We start from the raw sequence: 14786 nt of genomic DNA on the forward strand, positions 1-14786 counted from the left end.
TAAGAAAAAAATATATTATTATCATTTATTATGCTAATCTCTATTGTTTTGTAAAGGCAGTGTTTTTATTGCAAACCGGTTTTTTGATTCGTCCGAAGCTAAATCAACTGAAAATTTCTCGTAATCGTAAGCTTGGAGATGATAAACCAAATATTCCAACACGTACATATTCTTAGGTTTAACGCTGTGGAAAGAAACTGCTCGGTCGGAACAACAATCCTCACCCTGAAAAAAAAACAAAAACTTTTTAATATAGGTACCTACCGAAATGAACACCTCTACGCAAGAGCTTAGGGTGGTTCAGGGTTGATCACTTTTTGTTCTGAAGGGTTGATAGTATTTAGGTAGAGAGAGGTGAATGGGTCCTGTCAACACATCTGACAAATAGATCAGATATAAGATGCCACCTGAAAACGGCGACAACGTTGCGTTTGACTAATTGCGATCGCTTAAAGTAGTTCAAGTTAAGGATTTTGAGTGAGCCACTAATATGCTTCCCTCTCCTCTCCTTAGCTAATTGACAGAATGAATTCTATGCGAAAAAATCAACCAACGTTACTTTAAGCATCTAATTGGTTATATCGTCGATGATGTAGAGCCTTACCTCAAGAACGGGGTAGTAAGGACAATATTGTGGACAGGCGCTCACTGTACCTACAAGATCGGTCGGCATATTCTGGAAGAACAGTTCGCGACCCAATGAGTCCCGTGTGTCTATGACTTTCACTCCGACGAGTTCCATACAATATCCTAGAAAAATATTGTTTTTTTTTACTTACTTATACTAGGTATATTACATGTTACCAACTCCATTAATGTAGTTTGATTTATTTTTGATTAAGCCATGCAAGAAAAATAATAGTTTGTTTAATTTGACAGCTATCAAAATAATAAGTTCAACACGAGTTCAACAACAGAACAAGAGTTGACTTAAGTTCTAACTGGATATTTACAAAAAAACAAAAGATCTACGATCTACGATATTTTTGCGTTCACACCCTGCCGTGCGTTCGAAGAACTACCCAACTGCTAAAGTGGACTGGCTCGCGTCACCTGATCAGACGTTTCGTTCCACGCGCTATACAACTTTTTCTTTCAGCTCAGCAGGCTCATGTAACAACTAAGTACATACTTACATCAGTAAGTAGTAACCGGGACCAACAGCTTAACGCGCCTCCCGAAGCATGGATCATCTTACATCTTTCATCTACATAACTTTACTTACCCAACTCAACATCTTCAGCTTGAGACGCATCATCTTCTCTACATATATGGTTCGACACATTCAAACCTTTGTTGACGAGGAGATCCAGGGCCGTGACACTTAGCACATAACCCGCGCCACCGGTCATGTAACTCTAAAAAAATAATATGAATGCGAAGCCCATAGAGCAACACGGTTCGCAGACGGGAACGCCTGCGTGTGTTGCTCTTTGGCAGAACCATCTACGATGCAATCAATAAACTAAACACACGGGTAGTTCTTAGAGCACCGGTGGTCGATATCAACAACGCCATCATGTTGTTTTTGGCGAATGTAGCCTGGAAAGTCTCTCGTTAAACGACATACTTAAGTTCAGAATGGATATTTGCAAAAAGACCAAAAATTCTAGAATAATTTTGCGTTAACGGTAATTATATTGACTTCCGGTATTCGAAGAACTACACCTACCTACTTAGGGTATGTTCTGTTCACACTAGCGATTTGTCCGGCAATTTTTCAGCGATTTCACGGCGAGGCGAGATCGCCGCGTGCCCGTCGCGATTTATTCATCGCCGCGTGCGCGCAGCGAGCACACCGCGATCTTGCCGTTGTCACCGTCACGGGCTGTCTTCATTCACAAAATAATCGCGGCGTGCTCGCCGTGAGCACACAGCGATATCGTGGCGATGTCATCCCGTGTCATCGAGGAGCTCGTTGGCGCAGCGGTAAACGCGCTCGGTCTGCGATTGTTAAAGTTAAGCAACTTTTATACCATAGGCTTGGTGACCACAAAAAAAGTTTTCATCTCGAGGTCCTCCGTGCTTAAGCTGTCGGTCCCGGCTGCATTACCAGTCGTTAATAACCATCAATCCGCACTGGGCCCGCGTGATGGTTTAAGGCCCGATCTCCCTATCCATCCATAGGGAAGGCCCGTGCCCCAGCAGTGGGGACGTTAATGGGCTGATGATGATGATGTCATGTCGCCTCGCCGTGAAATCGCTGAAAAATCTCTAGTGTGAACAGGCCCTTTGATGCTAAATGGCAGGCAGGAGATGCCGCTGTGATAACTCAGATCCATGAAAACATGGTGGCGGGCCATGGTGGTAATACATGGTGGTGGTAAGAAGTAATACTACGTGACGCTAAGGCTGCGTCAGTGCGTCTGTGAAGCCATTGACGCGGAGCTGTGCGGAGATGTGCAGGAATCGACCAATCACCGCGAGGGAGAGAGTGACAGAGCGTCTTTGTTTTTCGCTCTCTCGAACGCTGTGTTTGGTCAAATCCGCACATCCCGCTCTTCTCGGCCCATCTCCGCGTCAGTGGAAACCCGGGATAAAACTCATCATAAAAACTGTTCTTCAAATAGTTGTGGTGATACTAACCGACGATGGGGAACTGGTACTGAATAGGGCTAGCCTAGGGGACTGGTATAGTCGTCCCAAGTAAATAGGTTCAGAAGTGTTGTAGTTGACCAGCAAGAGTCTCAAATTCTCTAATATCACGTATCTGTGAAGATCAAATATTAAAAATTGACACCCTGATACCAGGGTTGATGAGGTTGGTATACACTTTGGTACCATGTCACATTAACTTTTTTGACAAATTGAACTGTAAGTCTTACTAAATGTCAAATATGTAAGTGCGACAGAGTCCTAAAGTACATTATATTGCTCATGGCTGTACCTATATTTATAGTCAAATAGTACTGTTCAGTGATGTTCCATTCCCAGGAATAGTTTAACTTTGGGAACGTTCCTGACGGTAAAAAGGCGCAAAACTTACGTAGAAAAGGCTTTATTACCTACTTAACCTTTAGGCAGATAAGATCAGAGTACAAGAAAGAACATTTTGAACAGAAAAGCAGATAGTGGTGCTAATTCCTGTAAATACCATCTAATTTTATTTTAAGTTATATCTGTCATTTTCTTATCCGCCGAAAAGGAAAGGGACGGGTAATCGACAAGCATAAAATTTATGGAACACACGTCAATTTTAAGCACAAATCTAAACTAACATCCGTAAATTTTACATCCGTCAATAACCCGACACAGTTAAGTAGACAGCACGTCAAACGGATTGCATACCAGCGACGTACCTTTTGATTCGCCCGGGTTATTCATTCATTTACTTACTCATTCTTCCTAAAATTAAGAGCTGTGAATCATCCGTCCCTTTCCTTTTCGACGGATATGAAAATGACGGATATAACTTAAAATAAAATTAGGCGGTGTCTGCAGGAATCGGGGCCAGTATCCTTACTATTAAATAAATTTTACAACGGGAAAATTCCCGCTTATAGGAATATTCCGGAGAACAGAACATCACTGGTAGTGTTAGACCATATATCTTCTTTCATAATGTTAGGGCACTATGATACTACTTATTGATAATGTACTAACACTAATGCCTTACGTATCGTCATCCGCCTTCATAAACCAGTCAAAATCGTTTCGATAGTGCTTATGAACATACTGGAATGCCGCCTTGGTCTTACCCCACAGAAATTGTCGTCCCTCTAGCACATCTAAGGCAATTGTTGGCAACAAAGGTTCTGAAACAACCATTATGTTTATCTATGAAGGAAAATAAGGCTGGTATATAAAGAAAGCAGTTACGCGTTCGACCGTCCGCGAGGACCGTGTTGCTCTATGGTTCTGCATTACTTACGTGTGGTATTGTGCGTTATATATCCCAGCACGGTTTGCATGGCAACCGACACGCGTGCGGCGCGAAATAACTAGGTATATCGAGAGCTTCGTCCAATTGGCGTTTGACATGTATTTACGTAAGTAGATAACATTCGCGACGTAGTTAGCGGTAGCCGTGTCGCGAGGCCTAATGTGTGGGGTTGGTTGGTATAATTCAACATAGCGTAAGTACATATAACTCGCGGTTTGTATACTTATCAGCTAGCGATGGGTCGTTATCGGTTTTTGAGATAACGTAACGTAAGCGTTATGTGATTTCCAATAACTAGTTTCTTAACTAGTGATTTTTATAACTAGTTATTTTCACAACGTTCTGAAGCAAACGTGATAATTGTAACGTAAAATCGTTTGGTTAGGTAGCAGTATAACTTAATTCTTCTTCACGCACACGTACGTTTTACATTACTCGTTTTACTCCTTTACGTTGTCAAAGCTATGTGTAAGGTGGTCAATGTAAAACGTCGTTTTCATCTTGTCATTACGAATATTGTAAAACCAGTGATTTTGCGTGAGTAGTGAAAGTAGCCAAACATCGACGCTATGCCTTAAACATAAGAGTGAATTCGATTTAACTTTATGGCGTTGTGATTAAAAGAGTTATTGAAGACTGATGCCTATTTCGATCGTTTAAATGGCGTTATGAATATCACTAGTTTTTGTTGTAGTGGAAAACGAGTGATCACTGTTCGAGCTCGTAACTGCATATATAACCAGTTATGGTTAATAACGCCCATCGCTATTATCAGCAGTCTTGTTGATACTTAAGTAATTTTTGAACATCAAAGTCATGGTAATCAGAACTTCAGATACATCACAAACACGTCAACTTACAGTAGACTCTTGGAGAGGTACCTTCAAGTTTTAGAGGGGTCTTAACATATTGACTTCTTTTCTGTTCGCCATTTTGAAAATTTCCTCAAATGGTGGTCTTACAAATTAAGCTGTTGGTCCCGGTTATACTACTTACTGAAGTAAATAGTCGTTACATGAGCCATTTCAAACCCACGCGATAGATGAAGATACAATACGAATTTTGAAGTCATAAACGTGTTTCCATAAAAAAAAATCTGTGGAATATTATGCTTACTCACCTTTTTCACTGCTTATGAAGATCACCCGATTACATCTCTTCCCCCACGTGGCCTTGACGTGGATAGCTTTGGTCATATGGTTTTTGGGACATGTCATCACCCAGCATAACACCCTGACTTTTTTAGCCAGCTTATCAACCCCCAAATGATTGTCACTCTTGCGTGCATCCATGTCATAATTGATCATAAAATTAAAAGCTTTTTGGCCAACACCTATTGGTGGACTTTTACTGTGGATCGATAAACGTTGACTATTATTGGTTAGTGAGCGATTGTCAATTGCACTGTTTTGGTAGTCATAATAGTCCTCGTAATAGTTTGATGGACTTTTCCGGTGATTATTTCCTTGACTTTCATGGTCTAACTTCGGCGGGTTCCGGTGGTGAGTTATCGGTGTAGGTTTGCGATCGTTTATTGATTGGTGTTGATGAAAATGGACGTTGATTTGTGAACGTTGATTACTATGAAGGTTATCCTTTGAATGGTAACGGTCGTCTTTAGGTGGACGTTGGCGGTTGTCGTTCGGTGGACTATCATGGTAGTCTATCACTGGATGTTGGCGACCTTCAAATAGCAGACGCTGACGTTGGTAGTTGGGTCGAATATGTTCGTGGATTGGGGAACGTTGCCGGTTGGTGACTGGTGGGTTATACCGGTCATAAATTAGTGGATGGTAGCGGTTGTCGCTTGGTGGCCTGTCGTGGTAGTCGATTTGTGGATGGTGGTGGTTTGGACTTTGGAGGTCTATTGGTGGACGTTCGTGGTTGTAGATTAGTGGATGGCCGTACATTCCTCTGTAATGTAATTTGTAAAATGTTTAGAATAATTGGTGCGACAGGATTGCACAATGGCCCCGATTCCTGCAGACATACCTATCCTAATTTTATTTTAAGTTATACCTGTCATTTTCTTATCCGCCGAAAAGGAAAGGGACGGATGATTGACAATTGTTAATTTTAAAATGAACGAATAACCTGAGCGAATAAAATAGGCATCTCGCTCATATGCACCCCATTTGACGTGTGCTGTCAACTTAATTCTGTCGGGTTTTTGGCCAATATACAATTTTGCAAGGGTTTTTAAATTTCTATCTAAAATTGACGTAAGTATGTTCCATAAATTTTATGCCTGTCGATGACCCGTCCCTTTCCTTTTCGGCGGATAAGAAAATGACAGGTATAACTTAAAATAAAATTAGATGGTGTGTACAGGAATCAGCACCATTGTTAACCTAATATTATGGCTATTGCAATTTAACTTACCTATCTACATTTAGGGAGTTTAAATTCTGACGATATTATTTTAGGTTTCTGTTAAGTTGTGGTGTAGGTGTGACGAAGTCACATGATGGCTGCATCATAGTTTAATGCACTCTTAAAATAAGGAGTGCGCATGTAACCCAATTTATGTACATACATACATACATAAACTCACGCCTATTTCCCACCGGGGTAAGCAGAGACTATAGATTTCCATTTGCTTCGATCTTGACACACTTCTCTTGCTTCCTCCACATTCATCAATCGCTTCATACACGCACGCCGGTTCAGAGTATATCGTAGGCCCAATTTATGTAGCCTTAGTTTTTAACTCGCTTATTTATTCAATATATCTTCTGACGTTAAACAGTTAACATGTGTTTCTCTTAATATTCCTAAAGAACCTTAACACGCTAACTAAACAGTCATGCACGTGACAAAACTTACCCGCTAAATTGTTTATGGTGTCCAAAAGTGTCTTGAAATAGTTCGACAGGTTTGTGTAAGTCATCTGAATCCAGATTAGCTATTGGCACCGCTCGAGTCGGTCTAATATGAACGGGGAGAGGCGTGTAATTTTTAAGGCTGTATATTGCTTCGGTATAATTAAGCACTGCGGGAGTAAAGCTCAACAATGTTGTAAAAAAATTAACGATGTCCGTTATTACTTCGCACCACGACATCGTTCTTGTAAGTGTACCAATCCAATGTAGGTACATAAATATTTAAGTAAGCCAAATAAAACACGCCTGTTTCGAAGCCGGGATAAAATCAAACTAAATTCTCAGTTTACCTGAAAAGCTGAAAAGAAATAGAAAAACAATGGGCATTCATCATTATCTTTATACATAAAACATGCATTCATTCGGACCGCCTTTGTCTAGGTAGGTACATTAGCCTTGATGTTTTTGAGTACCTATTTTGACTTTTGTGAACATAAATAACACATAAATAGGCTACTATATACCTACGTCACACTGCTAGGCACATCCCTCCGGCCTCCCCTCAAACAAACGAGTGGGGGTATGGAGCATACTCCATCCTATTATGGGTAGGTCTCATTTGTTCCATAGAACATGACGTCATCGGACAAAATGAGACTTTTTAGTTTTATTTGTTCTCTAATACATCTACTTAATACATTTTCATTTCAATAAGTATGTTCCATAGAACAAGTTTAGAGACTCTATAAAAGATAAGACTCTTTAATGAATAGGCTCTATCCATATTATCGTCGGCTTAAATTCACGTCCTTCTTCAATAATTTATTTTTTGAATACCAAAGTCAAATATTAACACCTTTCTGTAGGTACATAGGATTTGGCACGAAGATTGATATCATTGATATTCATCCAGAGACATTAGGAACATGGAACAATTTTGGAAAAGACAATTCCCATTTTGTTCTATGACGTCACTAATAAAAAAGTCGGGGGAAATGCTTGTATAATTATAGTTCCATAGAACATAATGGGAACAAAAAGTCTAATTTTGTCCGATGACGTCATGTCCTATGGAACAAATGGGACCTACCCTCTATTCCACTGCGCCACTAAGGTTGTTGGGGGTCTTTGTGTTAGCAACTAAGGACAAATGGCTTTACATGACTTTGAAGCACGTATCCCGCATCTTACATATTCGGACAATCACGTCATTCAACCTTGTAATGTCTCTAACCAAACAAAGGACACTCCAGAATTTCAACAATGTCCCAATCGGGAATCGAACCCGGACATCCAGATCATTTGAGCCCATCGCTTTAACTACTGAACCACCGAGGTTGTTCATCATCACGATTTGTACGTATAATATTCCATCATCTGTTAAAATGACCAAAAGTCACTATCTATGGCGTCCATTATGGGTCTCACCAGAGACAGAGGCCCCACGTTGGGCGCCACTGCTACGTAATTTCTGCGGTTTTGTTGTAATTTAGGGCCAAACAGTAGGGTTTCGATTTATCTAGATACACTTATCACTAAAGTATTTATTAATTAGCAGTGACAATACAATATTCATCTTAACCATCATCATTATCACCAAGTCACCGTTCACTAGCTAGCCTGTTTCTTTGGCTATACATTTCAATAGGTTTAAAAGAGACCGCTACATTTGTTTCTGTTCAGTTAATGAATTTATACAGGCGGGTGACGATGTTACAATTGGCTTCTCAACAGCTCGTCTGACGTGACGTCATCAGAGAAAGAAGGTCTAGGTACGTAGGTATATCTATTTACCTACACTCAGTGTTCAAACAATCAATGAAAAGACAATATATTTTGGAACAATGATATTTATTCATTTGTATTTAAGTACAGTTTCTATTGTAAAGATGTATTTACTGGTTTACTTGTTATAGTTGTCGTACTGTTGGCACTACTGGTTACTCCTTCAATCAGTTTGGTCGTTTGTGTGTTCGTTGGTTTGGATTCCTCCAGATTTCTAAACCGCGTGATGTCGTAAGGTCGAAGATGGTATATCAAGTATTCTAACACGTACATTTCTTCGGGGCGAACGTAGTGGAATGAAACTGCTTGGTCGGAACAACAGTCTAGACCCTGAAAAGAGATTGAACTTATTTTGGGATTTAAAGAAGTTGGTGTACATTATGCACACCCTGAACACTTCATACGAAAAGCCTCGTTTTATATAGACACTACACATTGATGCTATCGCACGGGCGCATCTGTATGTGTGACTTCTGATGCCCATACGATTGAAGACTAAAGTATGACCGAGGAGGGTGGGATAAACCTAGCTCAGCCGCTGGTGGAGAGCGGAGAGTTGCCGTAGTATACGTAGTATTATTCCTTATTCTATGTCCCTAGTCACACTACCAACTTGTTGCTAGCGAGGTACTATGCTCTGTTCGGTGCCCTTAAAACATCTTTTGGCGGCAGCACACCCTCGCCGCCAGACTTAAAACTATTTATTTACAGAACAGAATGACAACAGCTTAGCACTGGACGAACGAGAGTGAGAGCGTATAGGAGCTCTGTGTGCTAGGGATCGTCAAACGGTTTTTGGAAGTCGTATAACTGCGTCCCACGGTGTAAACTTTGTTAGCGCGTTCTAGGACTGCACTGCACTGCTGTGCGCGCCATCTATTGGTTATGTGCGGAACTAGCTGGCCAATTAGTTGGGTCCGCCAAAAGTCTAAAACTCTCGCCGTACTTATTTCAACACGAATCTTACCTCATCAGAAGGGGAGTAGAGATAGCTCCAGTACCAATAACTTTTAGCCTTTTTCGGGAACAGATGGTCGCGAGGCATGTAGGGGAAGAACCGGCCGCGATGTAGCGCATCGCGGGAGTCCATGGCTCTCACTCCAATACGTTCTAGACATTTACCTGTAAGATAAGAAGTACCTTGGTTTGAACAACAGACAATCATAGTCGTGGTAGCCCAGTTGGCAGAACCCTTGCCTCACACTTCGAGGTCGCAGGTTCGAATCCAGCACAGGCCTAAACCAATGATTGTCGAATCTGTTTTCGAATTCATGTTTGGATCAAAAATGATAATCACGTGTGCAGCGGTGAAGGAAAACATCGTGAGGAACCCACACTCCCGAGAAATACAATTTCGGAGATATGTGACCTAACCAGTATTGGGCTGGTTTTCCCTTCGCGGGTTGGAAGATCAGACAGTCGCTTCTGTAAAAAACCGGACCCATAAAATCTTCAGGTTAGGTAAGCGGAGCCTGTGGAAAAATACCCTGTGGGATAATGCTTGGGGGATAATGACTGATGGTAGGTTTGTCTCAAATGTACCAGGTATGAGCTGAGTCTAGAAGTATCTGTTTAGTACATACCCATCTCAGCATCCCCAGAAATGGTGTCAGTGGCTTTGCAGAGGTGCGGCGAAGGTAGTCCCTTGTATATGAACCGATCCAGCGCCGCGCGACTCAACACATAGCCCGCGCCGCCGCTCATATAACCCTGAAGAAACAGGACAGTTGATGAAAAAGCTCTTTGATCCCAGAGCTCTTTCGAGCCCCAACAAAATAAGGGTTGGTCTCAGATTGTCTAGGTCTTCATCTTTTGTGTGGGATGTGAGGTGGAAGACCAATCTTAACGACCCTAGTATTTTGGGTTATTATTGAGCTGTCAAAGGCCCCCAACATGGCTCATGTAACGACTGTATTACATAATTGATTGTCTAGGTAGCAATACGACTAACTACATTAAAGACTATATCAAATTCAAATTCAAAATTCGAAAATGGTTTAACATAGCGTTAGTAACAAAAACTTACATACCTATTAAGTTTGTTTACAAAATAAGGTGGAAGACATTCGGATTTAAATCCGCCGTTTATATCGCAAAGCGACTAGATCATTTCACCTAGATCTTACCTATTCTGACTTCGCCGCAAATTTATTCGATCGCAAAATGAGTACCTAAAATAATGACGTCATATATCGCTGGAGTAGACCTGAAATTAGGTTGAGGCACCGTCTAAGAGCACCAATTTTGTGCGTTGGGCTCACGATCCGGAGGTCCCGGGTTCGACTCCCTAGTTTGGTTACATTACAGGCTGATCACCTGATTGTCCGAAAGTAAGATGATCCGCGCTTCGGAAGACACGTTAAACCGCTGGTCCCGGTTACTATTTACTGATGTTAGTGAGTAATCGTTACATGAGCCATGTCAGGGGCCTTTGGCGGCTCAATAATAACCCTGACCTCTGAGTTTCAAAACCCACACGATAGAAGAAGAATTTTGAGCCAACAGACGACTGAGTCGAGAAAGGTTCGAGTTAACATCGTAGAATAGTGGTGTTAGATTATAATATCAACAAACCCGTTTTGCGAATGGCTTCAGCCGGCATCCGAAGTAAATAGGATCAGTGCTCCTGTAGTCGGCAAGCAGGTGTCTTAAGTTTTCCACTATGACGTATCTGATAAAGAAGAATTTCTGGAATTAAAAATTTTACGTAACCAAACGCGGCGCGACGCGCGATTGCGTCGTGTTACGTTGCTAAGAGTCTGCTCATAATAACAATGTATCTTTCTGACTTAGGTCATCTTGTGATGGATGCACTTCTGACTACCCCAATTGGGTTGTAAGCTTATGTTATCTTTCCATCTGTATGAATTCTCTAGGATAACCTTTAAGTAGCTTAAGTTGGTTTGTTAAACACTTTGTTGAATGTTCCGTTTTATAAGCAGTTGATTTTCTAAATTAAAAATAAATAAATATTATAATATTTGTCGTAAAAAAACAAAATAAATATATAAATAAAATACTTAATATACTTTTCGATACTTTTTTGTTGCTTCGATTGTTTATGACGTTGACGTGATGTAAGTATGTATATAGTCGTTACTTGAGCCATGTCAGGGGCCTTTGGCGGCTCATTAATAACCCTGACACCAGGGTTGATGAGGTTGGTAATCCACCTCACAACCCACACGATAGAAGAAGAGAATAAGACTAATTCATAATGCCTTACGTCTCATCATCAGCCTTCATGAACCAGTCTGCCTCCTTGCGATGATTGTCATGAACGTATTGGAGTGCCGCCCTGGTCTTAGTCCAATGATGTCTCGGACCCTCGCTCACTGACAGCTTTACCGTTGGCAACGTGTCATCTGAGATAAGAGTATTCAAATTTAAATACACAAATATCTTTATTAAGTAGGTACTTATCATAGTTATATTTTAAATCGTCATTTTTTACATAATGAATTCTTCGCGGGTTGCAAAGTCAGACAGGCAGTCGCTTCTGTAAAAACCGGACCTGTCAAATCTTTAGGTTAGGTAAACGGACCCTGTGAAAACGGGATAACGCTGGGGAGATGATGATTAGTGGGCCAATAGCGATAAGCGCTAAATGAGAGCTGGCGAGGTCGGAATCAGGGTCTTGAATAGTATGCTGAGTTGACTTACCTTCAGCGGTGCTCACGAAGATCAATCTGTTACATCTCTTTCCCCACGTCTCCTTAACGTGCGCAGCTTTAGTCCTATGGCTACTGGGCTGGGTCATCACCCAACATAGCACCCTGACTCTCTTGGTCAACTCATCAGTCACTGAATGGTCCTCGGTTTTATGCGCAAACTCATCCTTATCGTGGTCAATCATTGTCGCGAGTGGATGTCGCTCGATATTGCGGACCGCTTCTCTGTAATGAATGGACGATTAAGTGATTCTCAAACGGGCAGTGATTTTTGACATGTATTTACCGAGAATCGAACCCTGGACTTAAGACTACAAAAGCCGGAGAAGAATGAGATAAAAGCTAGAGCTGCACAGAGTCGAGAAGTGGCCAGCTATAAGCGTAGGATTTTTATTGTCGTTTTGTACCCGACGTGTTCGTCGTACCCGGTCCACTTTCCACGCTCTGTCACACCCTGGACACTGCATACAAAAATCTCATTCTTACCGTGTGCCATCTTACCGCGTAAGTGAGAACGGGACAAACAGTACACGCGTGCTTTCCTTTCTCCTGAACGGCTTACGGCCATTTATACTAAAGTACGACCCAGAGGGGGTGAGGTAAATCCAGCTCGGCGCCCGGTACGATTTCGTGCGGGAAGGAGAGTTACCGTCCTATACGTAGTATTACTCTTTGCTGTATGGCTTTGTGTGCACAAACATTAACAAAACTTACCCGCAAACCTCCTCGTTCATTATTTTCTTGTATATTGAATACGCGACCCTCTCAACTAACTCTTCTGGTATACCGTCCACATCCAAGTTGATATTCGCTTTCGGGGTCGAATTGTTGTATACACTGGTGGTTGTAGTGTTTTCTTGCGGCATATAATTAATGGTGGTTGTATTTACGGGCGTAGTAGGTAGAGTTGATGTAGATAAACATACACGTAATATAATATACTGAAGTAGTAATAATTCACACCACTCATGAAAATTACGATTTGGTAACATCTTTTTCTGTTGTACAGAGCGATGAATAGCAACGAAATATATACTTAATGTAGGTACTTAAGTAATAAATAAAATATAATAAAAAAAATATTTGGAAGAAGAAGGGAAAGCCTTTGCCCAGTAGTGGGATCTTGTAGATTAGATTAGGTTTAACCGCCACTTATAAAAAAACTATTTTTAATTTAATTAACGTCTGAACGTGTGTTTTGAAGCCAAGGTCTTTACACACTAAACTCTGAAAACTGTTTATCTTAACAAACTAAAAACACATATAGAACAACGATAAACATTTTGTCACTTATGCAGTCACTTTCTTTAAAAACAAAACATGTATTCATTTCAACTTGAAGTCCGCAACACTAAACATGAAATCATGTCATTGCTTAAGTAATTTTGGACTGCGTTACGTAGATACTCAGCGGTGAAAGAAAACATCGTGAGGAATGCGTTTGTGACCTAACCTGTATTGGGCTGGAATTGAATTTCCCTTTGCGGGTTGGAAGGTAGACAGTTAGTCGCTACTGTAAAAAACCGGATCTGTCAAAGCTTCAACTTAGGTAAGCGGACTGTGTGAAAAAACGGGATATGGCTAGGGAGATGATGATGAATGAATTTTGGACTGTAAGAAAAGTACCTTGGATTATACAGGGTGTTAGTTCAACGTAAAGAAAATATTGTGCTAGAGTCAGACTATGATTCTGATTTGATATCAAGTGGAATTATCCGTCGAAAAATTATGGAACTGAAAATAATTAATGAAAACCTTAAGTAACATTTTCATAAATCCGACAGGAAATTCCACTTGAAATCAGCTCCCCTCCGTATTCGTTAGAGTGTCACTAACACCAATATGTACTTGTATGAGTACCTCTGTGTATTCGTACGGGGTGTAAGTGACATCAAACGAATACTGAGTGGGATGATTCAGCTCATTATGAATGCTGGGCAGTGAACTCGAGCGTACTTGTATAAAAAGTAGAGCTCGGTCAATTGCTTATCTTCTCGGGCATGTTGTAAAAACCGATAGAGTGATTGCAACGGCCTCTGTGGTAGGAGGTGGAGCGGTGGGCTCACCAATCGGAAGTTCTGCGTTCGTTTCCTAGTGGGGGATATGTCTAACAAAACACTTTGTGTGACGGTCAGTTAAGTCAGAAATTGCAGGCTCAAATCGCCTGATTGTCCGAAAAATAAGATAAGTACCAAATTCCGTGTTTTGGAGGGCACGTTAAATAACCAGGCTCGGCTAGAATTTATAAATACTTACTTAAGTATGTATGTAGTGATTGCGCACGTCAGGGGCCTTTGGCGGCTCAATACTAACCTTGCTACAACACATACAACCCACACAGGGTTGTTGAGGTCGGTTATTAATCTCACAACCCGCACGAATGAAGATTACTAATATGGGCGACGGACTGATCACCTGGCACCACATGGTTAAAGAGTTACAAGTTGTCCTTTGATTACTTGTAGCGTGAGTTTACGAAGTAAGAAAGTACCCAGTAGTGGTAAGTAGGCATTTGCGCGGTAAGCGTGGTCGAGGTTGGATACCCTAGACCACATCGTCACTTACCATGTCTGCTACACCGACAAGAGCGTGGCTTTTTAAATTAGTGACGAATCAAGAGATTAT

At 41.1% G+C, this 14786-nt stretch overlaps 2 protein-coding genes across 2 annotated transcripts; both read right to left on the reverse strand.

Annotated features, from left to right (window-relative positions):
- Window positions 1-33: 33 nt before the first annotated feature.
- Window positions 34-5793, reverse strand: LOC126371987 (glycoprotein-N-acetylgalactosamine 3-beta-galactosyltransferase 1-like). Its single transcript, XM_050017484.1, has 6 exons — window positions 5004-5793; window positions 3617-3755; window positions 2587-2710; window positions 1226-1358; window positions 605-750; window positions 34-225 (listed from the first exon to the last, which is right to left on the reverse strand). The coding sequence occupies exons 1-6, from the start codon at window positions 5791-5793 to the stop codon at window positions 34-36; spliced, it is 1524 nt and encodes a 507-aa protein (XP_049873441.1).
- A 2790-nt stretch (window positions 5794-8583) lies between these two features.
- LOC126371988 (glycoprotein-N-acetylgalactosamine 3-beta-galactosyltransferase 1-like) lies at window positions 8584-13027 on the reverse strand. The gene is made up of 7 exons (XM_050017485.1): window positions 12876-13027; window positions 12154-12386; window positions 11717-11855; window positions 11065-11161; window positions 10074-10200; window positions 9458-9612; window positions 8584-8820 (listed from the first exon to the last, which is right to left on the reverse strand). Exons 1-7 carry the CDS (start codon window positions 13025-13027, stop codon window positions 8584-8586), a joined length of 1140 nt encoding a protein of 379 aa, XP_049873442.1.
- Between the last annotated feature and the right edge of the window lie 1759 nt (window positions 13028-14786).

This window comes from Pectinophora gossypiella, chromosome 13 (genome assembly GCF_024362695.1).
Source record: "Pectinophora gossypiella chromosome 13, ilPecGoss1.1, whole genome shotgun sequence".
Classification (NCBI taxonomy): Eukaryota; Metazoa; Arthropoda; class Insecta; order Lepidoptera; family Gelechiidae; genus Pectinophora; species Pectinophora gossypiella.

Excerpts from the sequence above, each read along its gene's own strand:
- LOC126371987 (XM_050017484.1), bottom strand. The coding sequence starts at position 5,793 with ATGTACGGCCATCCACTAATCTACAACCACGAACGTCCACCAATAGAC. Across the intron at positions 751-1,225 it reads AGCTGAAGATGTTGAGTTGG|GATATTGTATGGAACTCGTC; the intron begins GTAAGTAAAGTT and ends ATATTTTTCTAG. Across the intron at positions 226-604 it reads CTTACTACCCCGTTCTTGAG|GGTGAGGATTGTTGTTCCGA; the intron begins GTAAGGCTCTAC and ends TTTTTTTTTCAG.
- LOC126371988 (XM_050017485.1), bottom strand. The coding sequence starts at position 13,027 with ATGCCGCAAGAAAACACTACAACCACCAGTGTATACAACAATTCGACC. Across the intron at positions 11,162-11,716 it reads ATGAAGGCTGATGATGAGAC|ATACGTCATAGTGGAAAACT; the intron begins GTAAGGCATTAT and ends CTTCTTTATCAG. Across the intron at positions 10,201-11,064 it reads TGAAGCCATTCGCAAAACGG|GGTTATATGAGCGGCGGCGC; the intron begins GTTTGTTGATAT and ends CTGTTTCTTCAG.